The following is a 19,141-nucleotide window of genomic DNA, read 5'->3' on the forward strand; positions in this document are numbered from 1 at the left end:
CTCCCCTCTTCACATCCCCCCTCCCTCCCCCCACCTGTGTGTTTGGGGGTTGGTTAATATGAGTTTGATGCCGCAGCCCCCCCTCCCCCCCCCCCCCCCTGCAAAACGCCGTTGGGGAAACAGACCCAACGGGTCTGCACTTGGTCTAGTTTACTTCTAAATCTAAAGGTACGGCTATTCTTATTCGAAAAGGTATACCTTTTAAGTTAAAGAATACTATATCAGATAAAGGGAAGGTATATTATTGTTTCGGGAGAAATTTATGCAACCCCACTAACTATGATAAATATTTACGCTCCGAATTTTGACAACCCCCAATTTTTTGATAAAATTATAGATATAATATCAGAGTTTAATTACCAAAATGTGATAATAGGGGGGGACTTCAACTGTGTTTTAGATTCATATCTAGATAAATCAGCAAAACAAAGGAGGAGTAATTTAAAATCTAAGACTAGTGAACTTCTAAATATATATATAAAAAATACTAATATAATAGATGTATGGAGATCTGCTAATCCAGTTGAAAAGGAATACTCGTTTTACTCTTCGGTACATAAAACTTATTCAAGAATTGATTATTTTTTAGTGGATATGAAATTAATGCCATATACAATCAATCCAACATACCACATTAGTAGTATCTCAGATCACTCTCCGTTGACATTTACAGTAAAATTTGAGGGAAGGCCGGGTAAAAAATCTTTTTGGAGGTTTAATACACATATTTTAAATGACTTACAAGGCTATCAATATTTAAAACAACAACTTTTTTTTGACACAAATGATACACCAGGTACCTCGCCTTCTTTATTATGGGAAACTTTTAAGGCATTTATTAGAGGAATTATAATTTCATATCAAAGTTTTCAAAATAAAAAGAATAAGACAGAACAAATGTTGTTAGAACAAGAAATCAGACAGTTAGAGTTAGATAATGCTAAAGATTCCATGACAGATAAACATAATAAGATAATATTACTGAAATGTAATCTTAATCGAATTTTATCGGCAAGAGTAATAAGACTATTCCAAATTACTAAACAGGAACATTTTGAGTTTGGTGACAAACCACATAAGCTTTTAGCTCGCCAATTGAAAAAACAAGAAAAGGAAAATACTATAACTAAAATTAAATCAGAGAAAGGTGAATTACTAATACTACCTAAAGATATTAATAATAGATTTGCTCAATTTTACCAAAATTTATACACATCTAAAATTAAAATAGAAGATAGTAAAATTAAAAAAAATTTAGATAACTAATCTTCCAAAACTGGACCTTTTGGAACAAGAGGAACTCGGAGCTCAAATTACAATCAAAGAAATAGGTAAAACAATAAAATCGTTGAAAAATGGTAAGACGCCAGGACCAGATGGTTTTAGTAATGAATTTTATAAAAAATTCCATGAGATAACGACCCCTTATTTATTTAATTTATACTCCCACGCTTTTAAAGAAAACAAACTACCTGAAACACTAACAGAATCAATTATTACGCTTATTCCAAAAAAATATAAAGATTTAGAAGATCCGGGCTCATACAGAGCTATATCACTTTTAAATACAGACCAGAAAATCTTAGCAAAGACTTTAGCAAGAAGATTAAGCAAATATATTAGTAAATTGATAAACCCTGATCAAACGGGGTTTTTACCCAAAAGATACTCATTTAATAATTTGAGACGCCTGTTTAATATAATGTACTCGCATAAAGTAGAGGAAGAAGATATATCAATTATTTCTTTGGATGCAGAGAAAGCATTTGATCAGGTAGAGTGACAATACTTATATAAAGTACAGGTGCACAACCTTTTATCCGAAAGCCTTGGGACCAGACATTTCTCGGATTTCGGAATTTTTCGGATTTCCGAATGGAAGATTTTTAGCGTAGATTAGGTAGGTAGCGCGGGCGGCTTGAAAAGTCTGGAGCGGCTGCCTCCTCCCCGGAGACCGGGGAATCATTGTAAATCATTGCTTAAATGTTAGTCAGTTAGTTTGGAGGGATTTTATGTGGTGGGGGGGGGGTGAAGGGGGAAACTTTAATTCTTAGTTCCCTACCTGGTCGGAGAGGCTGGGAGCGGGCAATGCCTTACCGGGTCGCCGTGCAGTAAGCGCCGGAACGCTGTGGCCGCCGACTCCCAACATCGCGGAGCTGGGGGCTGCGGGCGTCCGGCCGCGGGCGGCGCCGGTTGGAGCTCCGACCCCGGCAACTCTACCCCTGGCTGCGCGGCGCTCCAAATCCAGCGCCGCCCGCGGCCGGACGCCCGCAGCCCCAGCTCCGCGATGTTGGGAGTCGGCGGTGTCGCAGCGCTGGGATACCAGCGGGGAGCGGGCAATACCTTACCGGGTCGCCGTGCGGTAAGCTCCGGAGCGCTGTGGCCGCCGACACACAACATCGCGGAGCTGGGGCTGCGGGTGTCTGGCCGCGGGCCGCGCTGGATTTGGAGCGCTGCGCAGCCAGGGGTAGAGTTGCCGGGGTCGGAGCTACAATCGGCGCCGCCCGCGGCCGGACGTCCGCAGCCCCAGCTCCGCGATGTTGGGAGTCGGCGGCCACAGCGCTCCGGAGCTTACTGCACGGCGACCCGGTAAGGCATTGCCGCTCCCCGCCTCTCCGACCAGGTAGGGGACTAAGAATTAAAGTTTCCCCCTTCACCCCCCCCTTCACATAAAAGCCCTCCAAACTAACTGACTAACATTTAAGCAATGATTTACAGATGTTTAAGTGTCTCCCCGGTCTCCAGGGAGGAGGCAGCCGCTACAGTAGTACAGACCTGGGTTGACCGTGGGTCGTTTCGGGTCAAGTTTGGCGCCAAACGCGAGCTTTGGTGTGCAGACGACATCCTGGAAAAAAATGTCCGATTTTCGGAGCTTTTCGGTTTCCGGAACTCCGGATAAAAGGTTGTGCACCTGTACTGCAAAAATTTAATATGGGAGAGAATTTTATAACATGGGTAAAATTATTGTATGATAAACCGATGGCAAGAATTTTTTTTTTTGAAAATATTTTTTATTGGAGATAGGTACATAAACTAATTACATCATTACAGTCTTATATTTTAAAATTGATAATATTGTCAATTATTATTACATTGTCTCCAATACTTTTTTTTTTTTTTTTTTTTTTTTAAACTAGATAGAACTAAAGAGATAGATGAAGTAAAGAAAGAAAAGAAAGAGAAGAAAAACAAAAACAAAAAAAAAAAAAAAAAAAAAAAAGGAAAAAGATAGTTAAAGAAGAATGGAAAAATTTATTAAAATAAAAAAGACTTCATTCGAGATATATTCGTACATTTCAGAGTATAGTATTTCATCCATTCTTTAGCCCGCGTGCTAGTCAGGTTCCTGTGCTGAACCATTCTGACCCTTTAAGTAATCAATAAAAGGAGACCATGTTCCAACGAATAATTCCTGTTTGTCCAACAGGGAAAATCTGATTCTTTCCACGTTTAAGGTCTCCGTCATTTCTATAATCCACATTTTGATTGTGGGGGCCGTAGGGCCTTTCCAAAATTTTAGAGTTAATTTTTTTCCTGTTATTAAACTATAATCAATAAAGTTTCTTTGTGTTGTTCTAAGTGTTTGATTTAATTCTAATATTCCGAGTATTATTAATTTTGGATCTGGGTCCAATTGTGTGCTGGTTACTTTAGATATTATACTAAAAATGTTTACCCAGAATTTTTTAATTTTTATACAGTTTGCAAACATATGAGATAATGTAGCTTCTAAATGTTGACATTTATCACATATAGGTGAGATATGTTGAAAAATTTAATGTAGTTTTGTTTTTGAATAATGTAACCTATGTATTACTTTAAATTGTATTAGAGAATGTCTGGCGTTTAGTGAACACTGATGTATGTGTTGCAAACTTTCTTCCCAAGTATCTTTCGTTATTACTTGATTTAATTCTTTTCCCCATGTTTGTCTGTGTAAGTCCGTCGAAGGAATGTCACTGTCTAATAAGATATTATATATATAAGATATTAATTTTTCTGTATTAGGATGTTTGTTCCAACATTCATCAAGAATTTCTGAATTTCTAATTCGAAAATTTTGGGAGTTCGATTTTACATAATCTCTAAGTTGAAGATATCTGAAATAATCATTTCCTCGAAGTCCATAAGTCTGTTGCAATTCCTGAAATGTCAGAAAAGTGCCTTCCTTGTAAAGTTGTCCCATATTTTTAATTCCATAATTCTTCCATTGTGTAAAACCCCCGTCCAACCATGAAGGCTTAAACAAAGGATTATTCACAATTGGAAGAAAAAGTGATAAATTATCTAATTTTAATGTCTTTTTTAATTGTTTCCAAATTCGTATAGCACTAAATATTATAGGGTTTTCCCTATAAATTTTTTTGTTTAATTTAGACGTAGCAAATAATATCGAACCGATATCAAAAGGTAAACAATCTTCCTTTTCCATTTTTAACCAGTCTGGTTGATGATCTATTTCTTCCAACCAGAAATTCATATTTTTAATGTTAACTGCCCAGAAATAAAACAAAAAATTGGGTAAAACCAAGCCTCCATTTATTTTTGATTTACACAAGTGTCTTTTGTTTATCCTATGATTCTTATAATCCCAGATAAAATCATTAACAATAGAGTCCAATTTTTTTTTAAAGTTTTTTGCCAGATATATCGGAATTGTCTGAAAAAGATATAATATTTGCGGTAAAAAAATCATTTTTATGGCATTGATTTGCCTACCATTGAGATAGGAAGTGTTTTCCAGTATTGAATATTCTTATGTAGTTTGTTCAGTAATGGGGGGAAATTTGCTTTAAATAATGATGTATATATCTTAGTTACATAAATACCTAGATATTTAAATTTTTCATTTACTATTTTAAATGGAAATTGTTGTATTGTCTGTTTGTTATGTTCCCTTATTGGCATAATTTCACTTTTATTCCAATTTATTCTGTATCCTGAAAGTGAACCAAATTGGGTTATTAGCTTTAATAAGTTTGGAATACTAATTTCTGGTTTTGTAATGTAAATTAATACATCATCTGCGTATAGAGAAATTTTATTCACTGTGTCCTTTGTGTTATACCCATGTATTTCCGGATGCCCCCTAACTCTTTCTGCCAGTGGCTCAATAGCAAGCGCAAATAATAATGGAGATAATGGGCATCCTTGTCTACAACCTCTAGATAGGCTAAATTTAGGTGACAACCTTTGGTTTGTAAATATTCTAGCCGTGGGATTTGTATATAACAGTTTTATCCATGTACAGAATTTCTCCCCTAGCTGCATATTTTCCATCACCGAAAATAAATAAGGCCATTCAACCTGATCAAATGCTTTTTCAGCGTCAAGTGAAATTATTGCTAGATCTTCATTAATAATTCTCTTGGAATATATAATATTAAATAATCTTCTTAGATTATAATATGAGTACCGTTTCTGAATAAAGCCTGTTTGGTCAGGGTGTATTAATTTATTCATCACTGTACTTAATCTATGCGCTAGTATTTTAGTTAGAATTTTCTGATCTGTATTTAAAAGTGCAATTGCTCTGTATGATCCCGGGTCTTCCAGATCTTTATCAGCTTTAGGAATAAGTGTTATTATTGATTCATTTAAAGTGTCTGGAAGTTTCTGTTGAGTATATATATACTCATAGTCTTTGTAAACGTGGGCTAAGCAAATCATAAATTTTTTTATAAAATTCTGAACCTAAACCATCTGGTCCTACTGCTTTACCATTTTTTAAAGAGCCAATAGACTCCTCAATATCCTTTATCGTTATCTCCCTTTCTAATAATTCTCTATCGTTTGAATCTAAACCTTTTAAATTACATTTTATTTAAAAATCTGCTATTCCTTCTGATTGTGCTACGGTTTTAGTTGAATAAAGGTTATGATAGTATTGGAGAAATCTATCATTTATGTCCTTGGGCATTTTTAATAATTCTCCTGTCTCTGTTCTAATTTTATGAATTGTTTTTTCCCCTTCCATTTTTCGTAACTGACGTGCTAATAATTTTTGTGGTTTGTCTCCAAATTCAAAATGTAGTTGTTTGGTTTTTTGATAAAGTTTTATTACTTGTTCTGAATACATTTTATTTAATTTATATTTCAATGCAGCAATTTTATTATGTTTTAAAGTAGATGGCATTCTCGCATTTTCTATATCTAGTTGCTTGATTTCAATTTCCAATGTTTGTTGCTTGATCCTGTTCTCTTTATTATAAAATGCTTGAGCAGAAATTAATGTACCTCGAACATACGCTTTAAACGTTTCCCACATAAGAGAAGTAGGTGTGTCAGGGTTGTCATTTACCTCAAAAAATATTTGAATCCGATGGCAAGAATTTTAACTAACAACATGTTATCTCAAAAATTTCAACTATCAAGGGGCAATAGGCAGGGATGTGCGTTATCACCCCTGCTATTTGCCCTTATGATAGAACCTCTGGCTGAAAGTATAAGAATTTATCCGAATATTCAGGGCTATAATACTAGGGACTCAAAGAATAAAATCTCATTATATGCAGACGATATACTTTTATATATTACAAAGTCACAAACGAGCATACCAAATTTATTAAATTTAATAGAGGAATTCGGGTCTTTTTCTGGATATAGAATAAACAGGAATAAAAGTGAAATCATGACATTAAAACCTCATGAACCTACACACTTATTGAAGTTCCCGGGAGAGAGGGGGGAGAGAGGGGGGAGGGGGGGAGAAAGTGGGGAGGGGGGGGAGAAAGGGGGGAGGGGGGGGAGAAGGGAGAAAGGGGGAGGAGAGAGGGGGGGGAGAGAGGGTGTGCGAGGGGGGGGGTGAGATGTGGGAATAAAGGGGATGATGGAGGGAAGGGGGTAGGGGTATGTGGAGGGGAGGGGGGTTTAGGGGAGGGAGGGATCGTGGGGGAGGGGATGGATGGGAGGAGGGGGAGAAAAAGAGGAGAGAGAGAGAGAGAGAGAGAGGAGAGAGGGGGAGAGGGGCGAGAGAGAGAGAGAGAGAGGATGAGAGAGATGAGAGAGAGAGAGAGAGAGAGAGAGAGAGAGAGAGAGAGAGAGAGAGAGAGAGAGAGAGAGAGAGAGAGAGAGAGAGAGAGAGAGAGAAAAAAAAATCATTTGCAGGCAGAGCTTTTTTACTTCAAACTAACTATATTTTCATTTTCAAACCAAATTAAGAGTACTCACAGTGCTGTAGACATTTGTTCAGTGTCATTCAGAGCTCAGAGTGACAGAGACTAATTGACAGAGCTCCATCTTGCAAAAAATTGAGGCACACCACTTCCTGGTTTTATAGTCCCTCCCTCCCCCCTGCTGCCAGCGGGGGCAGCAGAGAGAAAGGGGAATTTTGTAAAAACATTAATATCTCTGTCATTTTTAATCGACGGGAAAAATCCTCGGCACACATGCGGCAGAGGGGGGCTCTGAGCGAGGTGGCCAAAAATGACGGCCGTAGGTGGCGGCGTTCTCTCGGAAATCGCAGCACAGATGGCCAAAACCGGTCAAGAACAGACTTTTAGTAATATAGAAGATAAGATTACTGGGCAGTGCATATTAAGAATATAATTTATTGGCTGGATAGTTCTACCCAACAGACAGAATGGATAAAAATGGAGAAAGAGGATTGTCATCCTTGTAACATAGGAACGATCCTCTTCTCCCCGAAAAAACTGAATAACACAATGTATAAGAACAACCCAATTATATATGGTACAATAAGAATTTGGAAACAAATAAAATTATCTTTAAAATTAAGAAATTTATCATTGTTAATGCCATTAGCGAATAACCCTTTATTTAAACCATCTCTTATTGATAAAACATATAACCAATGGGAAAGTCTCGGAATTAGAAGGATCGGGGATATGTACAAAATGGGAAACCTACCATCATTCCAACAATTACAATTATAATTTAAACTGAAAAACAACCAATATTTTAAATATCTTCAGATTTGCGATTTCATGAAAAAATATATACAAGGATATCAAAAAATAACTCCTGAATTATTGGAAGAAGCAATGAATATTGAAGCTGACTCACAAAAATTAATATCATATTTATATAATAGTATTCTAAATATAGACCTACCATCGACAGAGGTACTTAGAGAAGAGTGGGAACGTGAACTAATGATAAAAAATTACGAAGGTTACATGGGAAAAGTACTTGATATATATTCACAAATGTTCGATTAATGTAAGACATAATCTAATTCAATTTTAAATTTTACATAATTATATTATTCAAAAACAAGATTGAACAAATTTTATCCAAATATATCCCCCATTTGTGATAAATGTCTATCTCAAAACGCAACTATAACACACTCCATAGTTTCCTGCATAAAACTTTATAGATTTTGGAGTGATATTTTCGAAATATTTACAAAATTATTCAAGATAAGAATGGAACCTAATACTGAAATGATTATATTTGGAGTAATGGAAGATGGGAATAAATTGAACACATCTCAAAATTTATTTTTTAACTATGGTTTAATAATTGCAAAAAAATTAATACTTAAATTTTGGAAAAATACATTAATACCAACGCTTAAAATGTGGATTGCAAGTATGTTGGACACCGCACATCTTGAGGAAATGCGATTCCTCCTAATGGATAAATCAGACCAATTCATAACGAGTTGGTCTCCATTTGTCGTCTTTTTGGAATCATATGGTGCAACACAATTGTAAAAACTAACTGTTTCAGGACTGGATGAGGGTTGGTCAAGATCATAAACAATGATCTTACCTTTTTAAAAAAAAAAATTTTAATGTCTTATTCTCTTTTTTTAATTTTCTTTTTCTCAACTTTCTTCACTTATTTGTCTTTCTTCTTTTTCTTCACACACTATATATCTCACGCTTTTCTATCCTTTACTATCGAATTTATTTTTCTTATACTAATCTTTCTTTAATATAACAAAAAAAATAAGAAGCTGTACATAAAATGTATTATGAAAATATATATTAGGCACTTTGGTGCCATATGATTGTACTTACTTCTAATAAAATAAAATATAAAAATAAAAAAAATAAAAAAAATATATAAAACTGAAACCAGTTATTATTTGCAGTGATCAAGATTGCAACATCATTAAAATAATCAGCAGCAGAACTGTCAGTGGTGCTGAAGGCAGGACTAGTGGTGACAACTAGATAACCTGCCATCAATAAAGGTACATGGTCAGTAGTGTATAGGAAGCTAGGCCAACCACAATGGAGACATTCAGACAGCAGCAGAGCAGTTACACTCCGTGACAGTGAGAGCAGAACAACTGCCCCAACTGTGTTGAACCCGTACCAATTCTCTATTTACCATGCAGAGACGCCTATACATAAGGCATCCTCCCAGATTGTGTGCAACTACTTTACTGTATTCAGTATGATTCACACCTCTCATCGGCAAGCATGAGATCCGCTTCTCTGGGGCGGCGGGGGGGGGGGGGGGGGGGTGAAGAAACTGTCTTTTGCCTACTTTACAGCAGTCTGGGACTGGACAGTGGAGGAGCAAGTTGCACAATCCCAAGACAATAGCTGCAGCCTCTGGAAGCCCTATGAACTTAGATGTCAGTGTCTTGGGAGCATGGACAGCTGGCACATGTCCTTACTGACATCTTCAACACCTCGCTGAACCAGGCTGTTGTCCCATCGTGTTTCAAGACTGCCACCATCATACCAGTGCCAAAATAAATCCGCAATAACATGTCTCAACGAATACCGGGAGATCAGGTTGGTTATTGCGAACCGAGCGGAGGTATTGGGCAAAGCGATCGCCAAGCCTATGCTTGGTCTCACCGATGTAGAGCAGCTGACAACTAGAGCAGCGGATGCAATAGATAAGGTTAGAGGAGGTGCACGTGAACCTCTGCCGCACCTGGAAAGACGGCTTGGGTCCTTGAATGGAGTCAAGGGGGGAGGTAAAGCAACAAGTGTAGCATTTCCTGCGGTTGCAAGGGAAAGTGCCAGGAGAGGGGATGGTTTGGGTGGGAAGTGGCGAAATGATCAGGGAGTTACTGAAGGAGCGGTCTCTGCGGAAAGCCGACAAGGGAGGAAATGGGAAGATGTGGCCAGTGGTGGGATCCCGTTGGTAGACAAAGCTGGAGAAAATCAGCAGGTGAGGCAGCTTCTATGGAGCAAAGGAATAGGTGACATTTTGGGTCGAGACCCTTCTTCAGACTGATGTCGGGGGGGAAAGGGGGGGGGGCGGGAAAAAGAAAGGAAGAGGCGTAGACAGTAGGCTGTGGGAGAGCTGGGAATGGGAGGGGAAGGAGGGAGAAAGCAAGGACTACCTGAAATTGGAGAAATCAATGTTCATAGCGCTGGGGTGTAAACTACCCAAGCAAAATAGGAGGTGCTGTTCCTCCAATTTGCGGTGGGCCTCACTCTGGCCATGGAGGAGGCCCAGGACAGAAAGGTCGGATTCGGAATGGGAGGAGGAGTTGAAGTGCTGAGCCACCGGGAGATCAGGTTGGCTATTGCGAACTGAGTGTAGGTTTTGTGCGTGTACTTGGTCTCACTGAAGTTGATCATACGCTGAATAATCCAACCACATTTTTGTTTGGAAGTGGAAAGAAATAATAGAAATTGCATTCATTGCAACGTGTAAAAGATGAGATACTGTAATGTAATTTTGCTGCATGTCATTGTGGTATATATCATGTCTTGATTGCAGAATATGTTTAGTTTGTGACTTTATTTGAAGCAGAAATAATATGTGAATACTTCATTGACCATAATTCTGACTGGTAACTATGCACTTCGAGCACATTATCTCACGTGTCATGCAAGCTGTCTTAAATGACCACCTAAACTGTCATTTGGCAACCTAAAAAGCTGCCCAGGTTGCCCGCTTGGCAACAGGGAAAAAACGTTAAGCGAGAGCCCTGTAGAGGGATAGGTGGGAGGTAGGGAGGGGAGACGATTTATGGAGAGAGGGAGGGAATGATTGAGGGTAGTGGTAAGGAGAGGGAGGGAGAGGTGAGGGAGGGATTGGAGGAGGGAAGGAGGAGAGGGGAAAGAAGAGGTAGGGCTAAGAGGAGAGGGAGGTAGTGCTGGGGATGTGGGGAAATGAGCCGCGCCTGCGCAGTTGGGGGCTGTGGATAAGTGGTGGAATGTTGCGTTGGGGGAACGGGTTGCGTTGGGGGAACGGGTGGTGTTGGGGGAACGTGTGAGTGGTGGAATATTGCGTTGGGGAACGGGTTGCGCTAGGTGTCCAGGCCTCCCGTGTGACAGGGACCCAACGGGTCCAACTTATTCTAGTGTGTACGAAAATATAGTGAAAATCTTTGTTCTTCATGCCAAACTAAATTGCGTGACAGCTGCAGAGAAAATGCAGATTAAAAATAGTGCAGAGGTCGCAATAAGGTAGATTGGAAGATTGGGAATGCATCCCGAGAATATGAGAGGACGATTCAAGAGTCTGAGAACAGCGGGGAAGAAGCTGCTCTTGAATCGAGTGGTATGTGGTTTCAAGCTTCTGTGCCTTCTGCCTGACAACAGATGGGAAAAGAGAGAATAACCAAGGTTGGTGGTCTTGTTTTTTGTTGGTTTTTACCCCGAGGCAGCGTGCAATGTAGGTAAATGGATTGGGAGAGGGGGGGGGGGGGGGGGGAGTTGGTTTACTTCATGGGCAGACCCTAGATATTATAGATACTTCCCATATTTCCGGAGCCTCCTCTCAGCCAACTGCACATATTATCAATGAAATGTTGCCTTCAATGTGCCAAAAAATGGTAATTTATGCCAAGATCGCAGACCTGGCATAAATGTTGACAGCATTGATCCCTACGTTCATGCATACTTCTAATTGAATATAATAATGTAGAAACCAAAGTAGTCAAATTGTACTCAGCAAACTCCCATAAACAATGCAACAACGATTTTTTTTTCTTCTGGAAAACGCTAAGCAAGGGATTAATACCACCAGGACACATTTGGATGTAGCTTGAAAGAGCTCAGAGATGTGGCAGAGGATCAATCTCGTTCATCAAAATGCCTCCACTGAAATAGTGAAGCCTCCGCTGATGAAAATTATTTCAATTCAGCAAATATCCATTGCAAGTACACAAGTACACATTAAAGTTCCACATTAAAGCAGATTTTAAAGTAGCACATGGGATCAAATAAGCAACTGGTTAAAAAATAAAAAATCCCCACATGTTAGAAAGAGGGTGCAATAGCACGTATGATGTAATGAATAATGAATGTTTGGACATTCGTCAAGCTTAACACGCCAGTCACTTGGATATAGAAAGCAATTATGATCTGATACATTTTCTGACAGGAAAATGGCAGAAAAAGTGTTTGGAATTAAATAGAATAAATCGTGAAATTGGAGGCACATTTAACCAATGATAATTAATAATTAATACAGTTATCATTAGCATCTTTAATCTACGTATACATATTAACAAATTAGCAGTACAGCAAGGGGGGCAATCTCAGGGAGTATATAAAAAATGTTCTCTAGATTAGATTGAAATGTGAAAATGTAAAAAGGGACCCAGGTATCCTTATATACTAGTCCTGAAAGCAGACTTGCACGTGCAGCAAATAGTTAAGGCGGTACTGTTATATAGCAGTAAACATGAACATTTAAAAAAACTGCAAATGTTAGAAATCAAAAAACAAATAGTTTTATCTCTGTTTCTCTTTCTACATATGCCGGCTGACTTGAAGCTTGTCAGCATTTTCTATTTTATTATAGAAGCAAAGGTGCCTTGTTATTTATTCAAAGCCTTGGTGAGACTTGGAATATTATGTATAGTCCTCATCTGAAAAAATAGGTACTTGCCACTGAGTGAGTGCAATGAAGGTCCACCATAATGATCTCTGGGGTATGAAAGGACATAAGAAGAATTGAAGAATAAGGGAGAGGGGAGAGGAGAGAGAGAGAGGAGAGATCAGTCAGAGGAGAGTTCAGATTTCCAAATTAAAGTTTTCCAATGATGATCCAGTTTAAGATGGCACATTTGCTCACATTAGTTACGGTGAAAGAGTAAGTAAAAGTCAAGTAGGTTACAAAATGTATGCCCTGCTGTTGTTTTTACAAAATGTATATCTTGCTTGTGGTATGCATAAGTACTGATATTTACTTCTCAAGGTTAAAAGAAACAAATCCTTGTGAAACTGTAGAAACAGCGCAAAACTGTAGAGATAAGGAATAATTCCTTATTGGATAAGCCTGATATGGATTTAGCTTTGCTAATATCGAAAGAAGCTGTAGTGCTTTAGTTTTACCATATATGGACATGGTTGGAGTTTATACTGGAATGTACTGATAAGATAATAGTATAATTACAATGCTTGTATGCTGTTCTTTGAGTGGGGCCAGGAGGAGCTGTGAGAATGTGATCTATCATGCGTGGAGCTGCTGCCCACTCCTGCTGCATAGTGAAGAAGTCTTTGCCTTACTGACTTGATTTGTCTTGTTGTCTGTGAAGGTGAAACGAACTTTAACAACAGCAAGGAATGAAAATGAGAAAATATCTAGCCACCATTTGATTAATTAAGGTATCTGAAAAGCTGCATATGATTCACTATCATGTGATAGTTTGATTTTAAAAATGAGTGTTACTGTTTTCCCTTAAACAAATGGTAAAGATCTCAGAGTAATTGGGTTATACAGCACAAATAACAGACCCTTCAGCCCAATATGTCCACGCCAACCAAAGTGCCTTCCCAAACTATCGCAATTCGTATTGTTTGACATTTCTAACAAAGAAAAGAAAATGGACCCCAAAGAAGGAAAATTACCGCTTTAACATAAATTAACTGCAACAATTCAATTTCAATCCAATTAAATTCTATCATATACATGCGACAAAAATAGTATTTGATCTGACAGGGCCCTTCAAGGAGATTGATTTCACATCGTAACCTTACAATATTCTTCCAAGACATTAAAAACAAACAAAAGATGGACTTACCAAAGTGACAGCCAGGTGCATTACTCTCTCATGTTGATCGACATAATAGACACTGTCTTGATACCACCTATCACAGTGCAAATAATTGTACATGCCATAGATACGCATATGGTCCAGAGTATACTGATCCTCTCGCAGTTTCACCTCAGCAACAGCTAAAAAAAAAATCAAAGGAATGATCAGAATAACTGATAACTCAATTTCATAAAAGATTTTGTTTCTAATCAGCTGTTAAGTGGAATTCTGACCAAAGCCAAATCTAAACCATTCGGTTCAACAGAATGCAATGGCAATAAAAGAACGTAAAGTCAAGTTTGTTGTCATATACACAAGTACGAAAAGATATATGTTTAATTAAAATATTTTTTACAGCAGCATCACAGGCACATACAAAAACATAAATAGGACATTAGTGCAAAACACAATTAAAAAACAAGACCATGGTAATGCAGGCTGTGGTCCTTTGTATTCTGTTGCCAAGACAGTATTATTGGCATTATGCAAGTCAGTTCAAGAACTTGAAATAGCTGTAAGAAAGCTATAAGAAGCCTTTCCTGAGCCTGTGTTGTGTTGTTCGCCTTCATTCACAAAAAGAATGAAGGCGAACAACACAACACAGGTCCATTAATGATGACATAGTCTCCAAGCCATTCCAGTATAGTTACAATAGTGGCCAAACAATGTGAAAATTGTCCTTTTAACAAAAAACAGGATGAATCAAATGCAGCAAATTACTGCCTAATTGGTTCAGTCTCAATCACTGACAGGTCATGGAGTCATAGAGTGATGCAGTGTGGAAACAGGCCCTTTGGCCCAACTCGCCCGCACCGGCCAACGATGTCCCAGCAACACAAGTCCCACTTGCCTGTGCTTGGTCCATATCCCTCCAAACCTGCCCTATCCATGAACCTGTCTAACAGTTTCTTAAATGATAGGATAATCCCAGGCTCAACTACATCCTCTGGCAGCTTGTTCCATACATCCACCACCCTTTGTGTAAAAAGATTACCCCTCGAATTCCTATTAAATCTTTTCCTCTTCACCTTGAGCCAATGTCCTCTGGTTCTTGATTCCCTTACTCTGAGCAATAGGCTCTGTGCATCTATCCGATCTATTCCTCTCATGATTTTGTATACCTCTATAAGATCTCCCCTCATCCTTCTGCGCTCCATGGAATAGAGACCCAGCCTGCTCAACCTCTCCCTATAGTTTACCCCATCTAGTCCTGGCAACATCCTCATAAATCTGATGAAGGCCAAAGTGCCAAAAGCCTTTTTGACCACCTTATCAACCTGCGACTCGACCTTCAAGGAACCATCCACCTGTACTCTTAGTTCCCTCTGCTCTACATACTACCCAGAAGCCTACCATTTACTGTGTAGGTCCTGCCCTTGTTCGACGTCCCGAAATGCAACACCTCACACTTTTCTGTATTAACCATTTTCCATCAACAATTCTGTATTTTCCATCAACCATTCCTCCGCCCACCTGGCCGCAATCTTTCACAACCATCTTCACTATCTGCAAAACCACTAACTGTTGTATCATCAATAAACTTGCTAATCTTGCCTTGTATGGCCCAGCACCGAACCCTGAGGCACACCACTAGTCACAGGCCTCCAGTCAGAGAAGTAACCTTCCACCATCACACTCTGCTTCCTTCCATGGAGCCAATTTTCTATCCATTCAGTTATTTCTCCTTGGATCCCATGCGATCTAACCTTCCAGAGCAGCCTACCATGCGGAACCTTGTCAAATGCCTTACTGAAGTCCATGTACGCAACATCTACAGCTCTGCCCTCATCAACCTTTTTGGTCACGTCTTCAAAAAAAATCAATCAGATTTGTGAGACACGACCTCCCATGCTGACTATCCCTAATCAGCCCTTGCCCATCCAAATACCTGTACAACCTATCCCTCAGAATACTCTCCAGTAACTTCCCAACTACAGATGTTAAGCTCACCGGCCTATAGTTCCTGCCATTTTCTCTGCAGCCCTTCTTGAAAAGAGGCACAACATTTGCCTCTCTCCAGTCTTCTGGCACCTCTCCTGTATTTAACGACGACTCGTAATTTTCATCCAGGGCTCCCGCAATTTCTTCTCTAGTTTCCCGCAATGTACTCGGATATATCTGATCATGCATTGGAGAATTATCTACCTTCAAACACGACAGTACCTTCGGTACTTCTTCGACGGTAACCCTGACTGCTCTCAAGACACTTCCAGTGACTGCTCCAATTTCCTCCGTCCTACTGTCTTTCTCCTCAGTAAATAGAGGAGAAATACTCATTTAGTACCTTTCCCATTTCCTGTGGCTCCACACAGAGGTGACCGCTTTTATTCCTGAGAGGTCCCACTCTCTCTAATCACCCTTTTCCCCCTTATCCATCAAGGAGGAGGAGCCATCTTGGTGAACGGCTGCTAGCAGCAGCCGTCCGTCTTAAATTCGTTTTTTTTCTAGTTTTTAGTGAGTCCTGTTTTTTTGTTTGTAGGGGATATGGTCTTTTAATGTGGGGGGGTAGGTGTTACTTTATTTATAGGTCCCTACCTGGTCGGTGTGGCAGCCTTTTTTCCGGGCTGCCCATCGACCCGTCGTCGTGGCCTACCAGCGGGCTTGGAGCGCCGTTTCTTGGCGGGAACCACCCAGCACCTCGGCCTGGGTGGCGGCACAGTGTTGGAGCGCTGGAGCGCTGGAGCGGAGCGGAGCGGGCGATGCCTTGCCTGGGTCGCCGCGCTGGAGCTCTGGCGAGCTGGACCGCCGTGAGCAACATCTCCGGGCTGCGGGTTTGCGGAGCGGAGAGGCGGCGTGCGTAGAGGCGGCGTGCGTAGAGGCGGCAAGGCGGCAGTGAGGAGAGCGGTCGCCGACTTTTTCATCTGGAGCCTAGGAGCGCCAAACCGGCGCGGCCTTGTCGGCTTCGGCAGCCGCGGGCTCCAACCAAGAAGCGGCCGTTCCAAGTGGCCCAGCCGCCGAAAGGACTCTCCCGACGCCGGGGCAAGACCACCCGGTGAGAACGGCCAGGGACATCGGGCCTCCGTAGAGGCAATTGCGGTGGCCCCAATAGGCCTGACTTTGGGGTGAACATGGGGTGGGGACTGGACATTGTGCCTTCCTCCACAGTGCTACCCACTGTGGGGGGATGATTTTTTTTTTGTCTAACTGTAGTCTTGTAGGTCTGTGTCCAAGATGGCTGCCGTGAAGGGAGAGTGGACGCTGGCACGAATTGGTTGCCGCTGCTCTCTCTTCACACTGTGTTTTTGATTTTCTGTTTTTGGATTGAATTCTGTTTTTAATTTGTGTCATTGTGATGTCTTTAATTACTTGTTTTACTCCGATTATATGTTTTAATTTCGATTACTATGTAAGGTGTCCTTGAGATTTTGTATGAAAGGCGCCCATTAAATATAAAATTTATTATTATTATTATTATCTAAAAGTCTGATCGTGTGCTCTTCCGGTTTGCGCGGTCTCCTAATTTGAGGAAGGACATTCTTGCTATTGAGGGAGTGTATTCTCGTGGGTTCACCCGGTTAATTCCCGGGATGGATGTCTGACACATGATGAAAGAATGGATTGATTGTGCTTATATTCACTAGAATATAGGATGAGAGGGGATCTCCTGCACTAGAGGCCTACTCCTGCACCTATTATCTATTGTCTATTGTCTATCGTATAGAAACATATAAAATTCTTAAGGGATTGGACAGGGTAGATGCAGGAAAAATGTTCCCGATGTTGGGGGGGTCCAGAACCAGGGGTCGTAGTTTAAGAATAAGGGGTATGCCATTTAGTACTGAGATGAGGAAAAACTTTTTTTGTGAATCTGTGGAATTCTTTGCCACAGAAGGCAGTGGAAGCCAATTCATTGGATATTTTCCGGTGAGAGTTAGATATTGTTCAGAGAGCTAATGGAATCAGGAGGAATGGGGGAGAAAGCAAGCATGGGATACTGATTTTGGATGATCAGCCATGATCATATTGAGTGGCATTGCTGGCTCGAAGGGCCAAATGGCCTACTCCTGAACCTATTTTCTATGTTTCTAATGCTTCCTATAGAACTCTTTCATTGTGGGGAAGTCAGTACATGTGATCGAATGGGTAATGTCCACCACTTTCTGCAGACTCCTTCATTCTTGAGCATTTGTATTTCTGAATCAGGCCCTGAATGTTCAAAGGCCCCCCAGTCAGTATGCTCTCCACCATATACTTTGGAAGTATTTGCATCTGTGCCTCCTATAGGTCCCATCAATGGTGGTATTAGCTAAAAGGAGATGTGGGACAAATTTGGATTGTTTTCTCTGGAATGCAGGCTAAGAGGAGACCAGATAGCAGTATACAAAATTATGAGAGGCATAGATAGAATAGACAGAAACTAGTTGGTGCCTGGGGAGACAGTGAATGCAGATAGGATAGTGGAGTTTAAGAGGCTTTTAGATATGCACATGGATATGTAAGAAATGAAGGGTATGAATCACTTGCAGGCAGTGGGAATTAGTTTAACTTGACATCATGTTTGGCACAGACCTTGTGAACCAAAAGGCCAGTTCCTCATGCTATACAGTTCTATCTTTTCATGTTTTTGATCAACATGAAGTGAAACTTCAAGTTATTTCAAATCCATTTTAATGCAGACATCATGTTACTAAATAGTAATTATCTCAGTAATATGCACTAATTATAACAGAGCTAAGACTTAAAAGCTGTAATATTGAATTGCCCAAAGCTTTGTGCAAATGGAATGCCCACACCAAGGATACCCAGGCATCTATAATTAATTTTGCTCTTGCAAGATAAAAAGCAAGAACACTTTTCCACTGCTTTATGAAATGCTATAATACAAAGTATATAATATAAACTGCCATTGAACAGGATACAAAAACACCAAAACAAAATAAATGGTATTGATTGTTAATTTTAATAAAACATGCCAACCCAGCTATTAGCAATCGGTAGGCTTAAAATATTGCAAAGAACAAAGCTGTCTTAATATTTGCAGACTGCAAATATTATTTATCAGGCACAACGATCATTTATCAGTACCCTGTATCAGTAAATCTTTTGTGAATTGTTTGGTTAAGGTGTTCTTTCTATTAAATGCATTGTTTGCCTCAAGGTGACTTGGTGCTTAGGAGTTATTTAGTAGAGATGCTGGGTTTAAGAGAAAGATTGGCACTGCCACCTCAAGCAGTTTGTTTGTGACATACTTGCCCTTCTGGCTGAACA

The 19,141-nt window shown here is 39.9% G+C and overlaps 1 protein-coding gene across 1 annotated transcript in view; it reads right to left on the reverse strand.

Moving 5' to 3' along the window:
* The window catches only part of nudcd1 (NudC domain containing 1), a 119,055-nt gene that overhangs the window by 82,065 nt on the left and 17,849 nt on the right, over nt 1-19,141 (reverse strand). The window contains exon 2 of the mRNA XM_033019133.1: nt 13,919-14,073. Coding sequence (XP_032875024.1) covers nt 13,919-14,073 — 155 coding nt within the window. The remainder of the gene's footprint in view (nt 1-13,918; nt 14,074-19,141) is intronic.

The sequence above is a fragment of the Amblyraja radiata genome, chromosome 4 (assembly GCF_010909765.2).
Source record: "Amblyraja radiata isolate CabotCenter1 chromosome 4, sAmbRad1.1.pri, whole genome shotgun sequence".
Lineage (NCBI taxonomy): Eukaryota > Metazoa > Chordata > Chondrichthyes > Rajiformes > Rajidae > Amblyraja > Amblyraja radiata.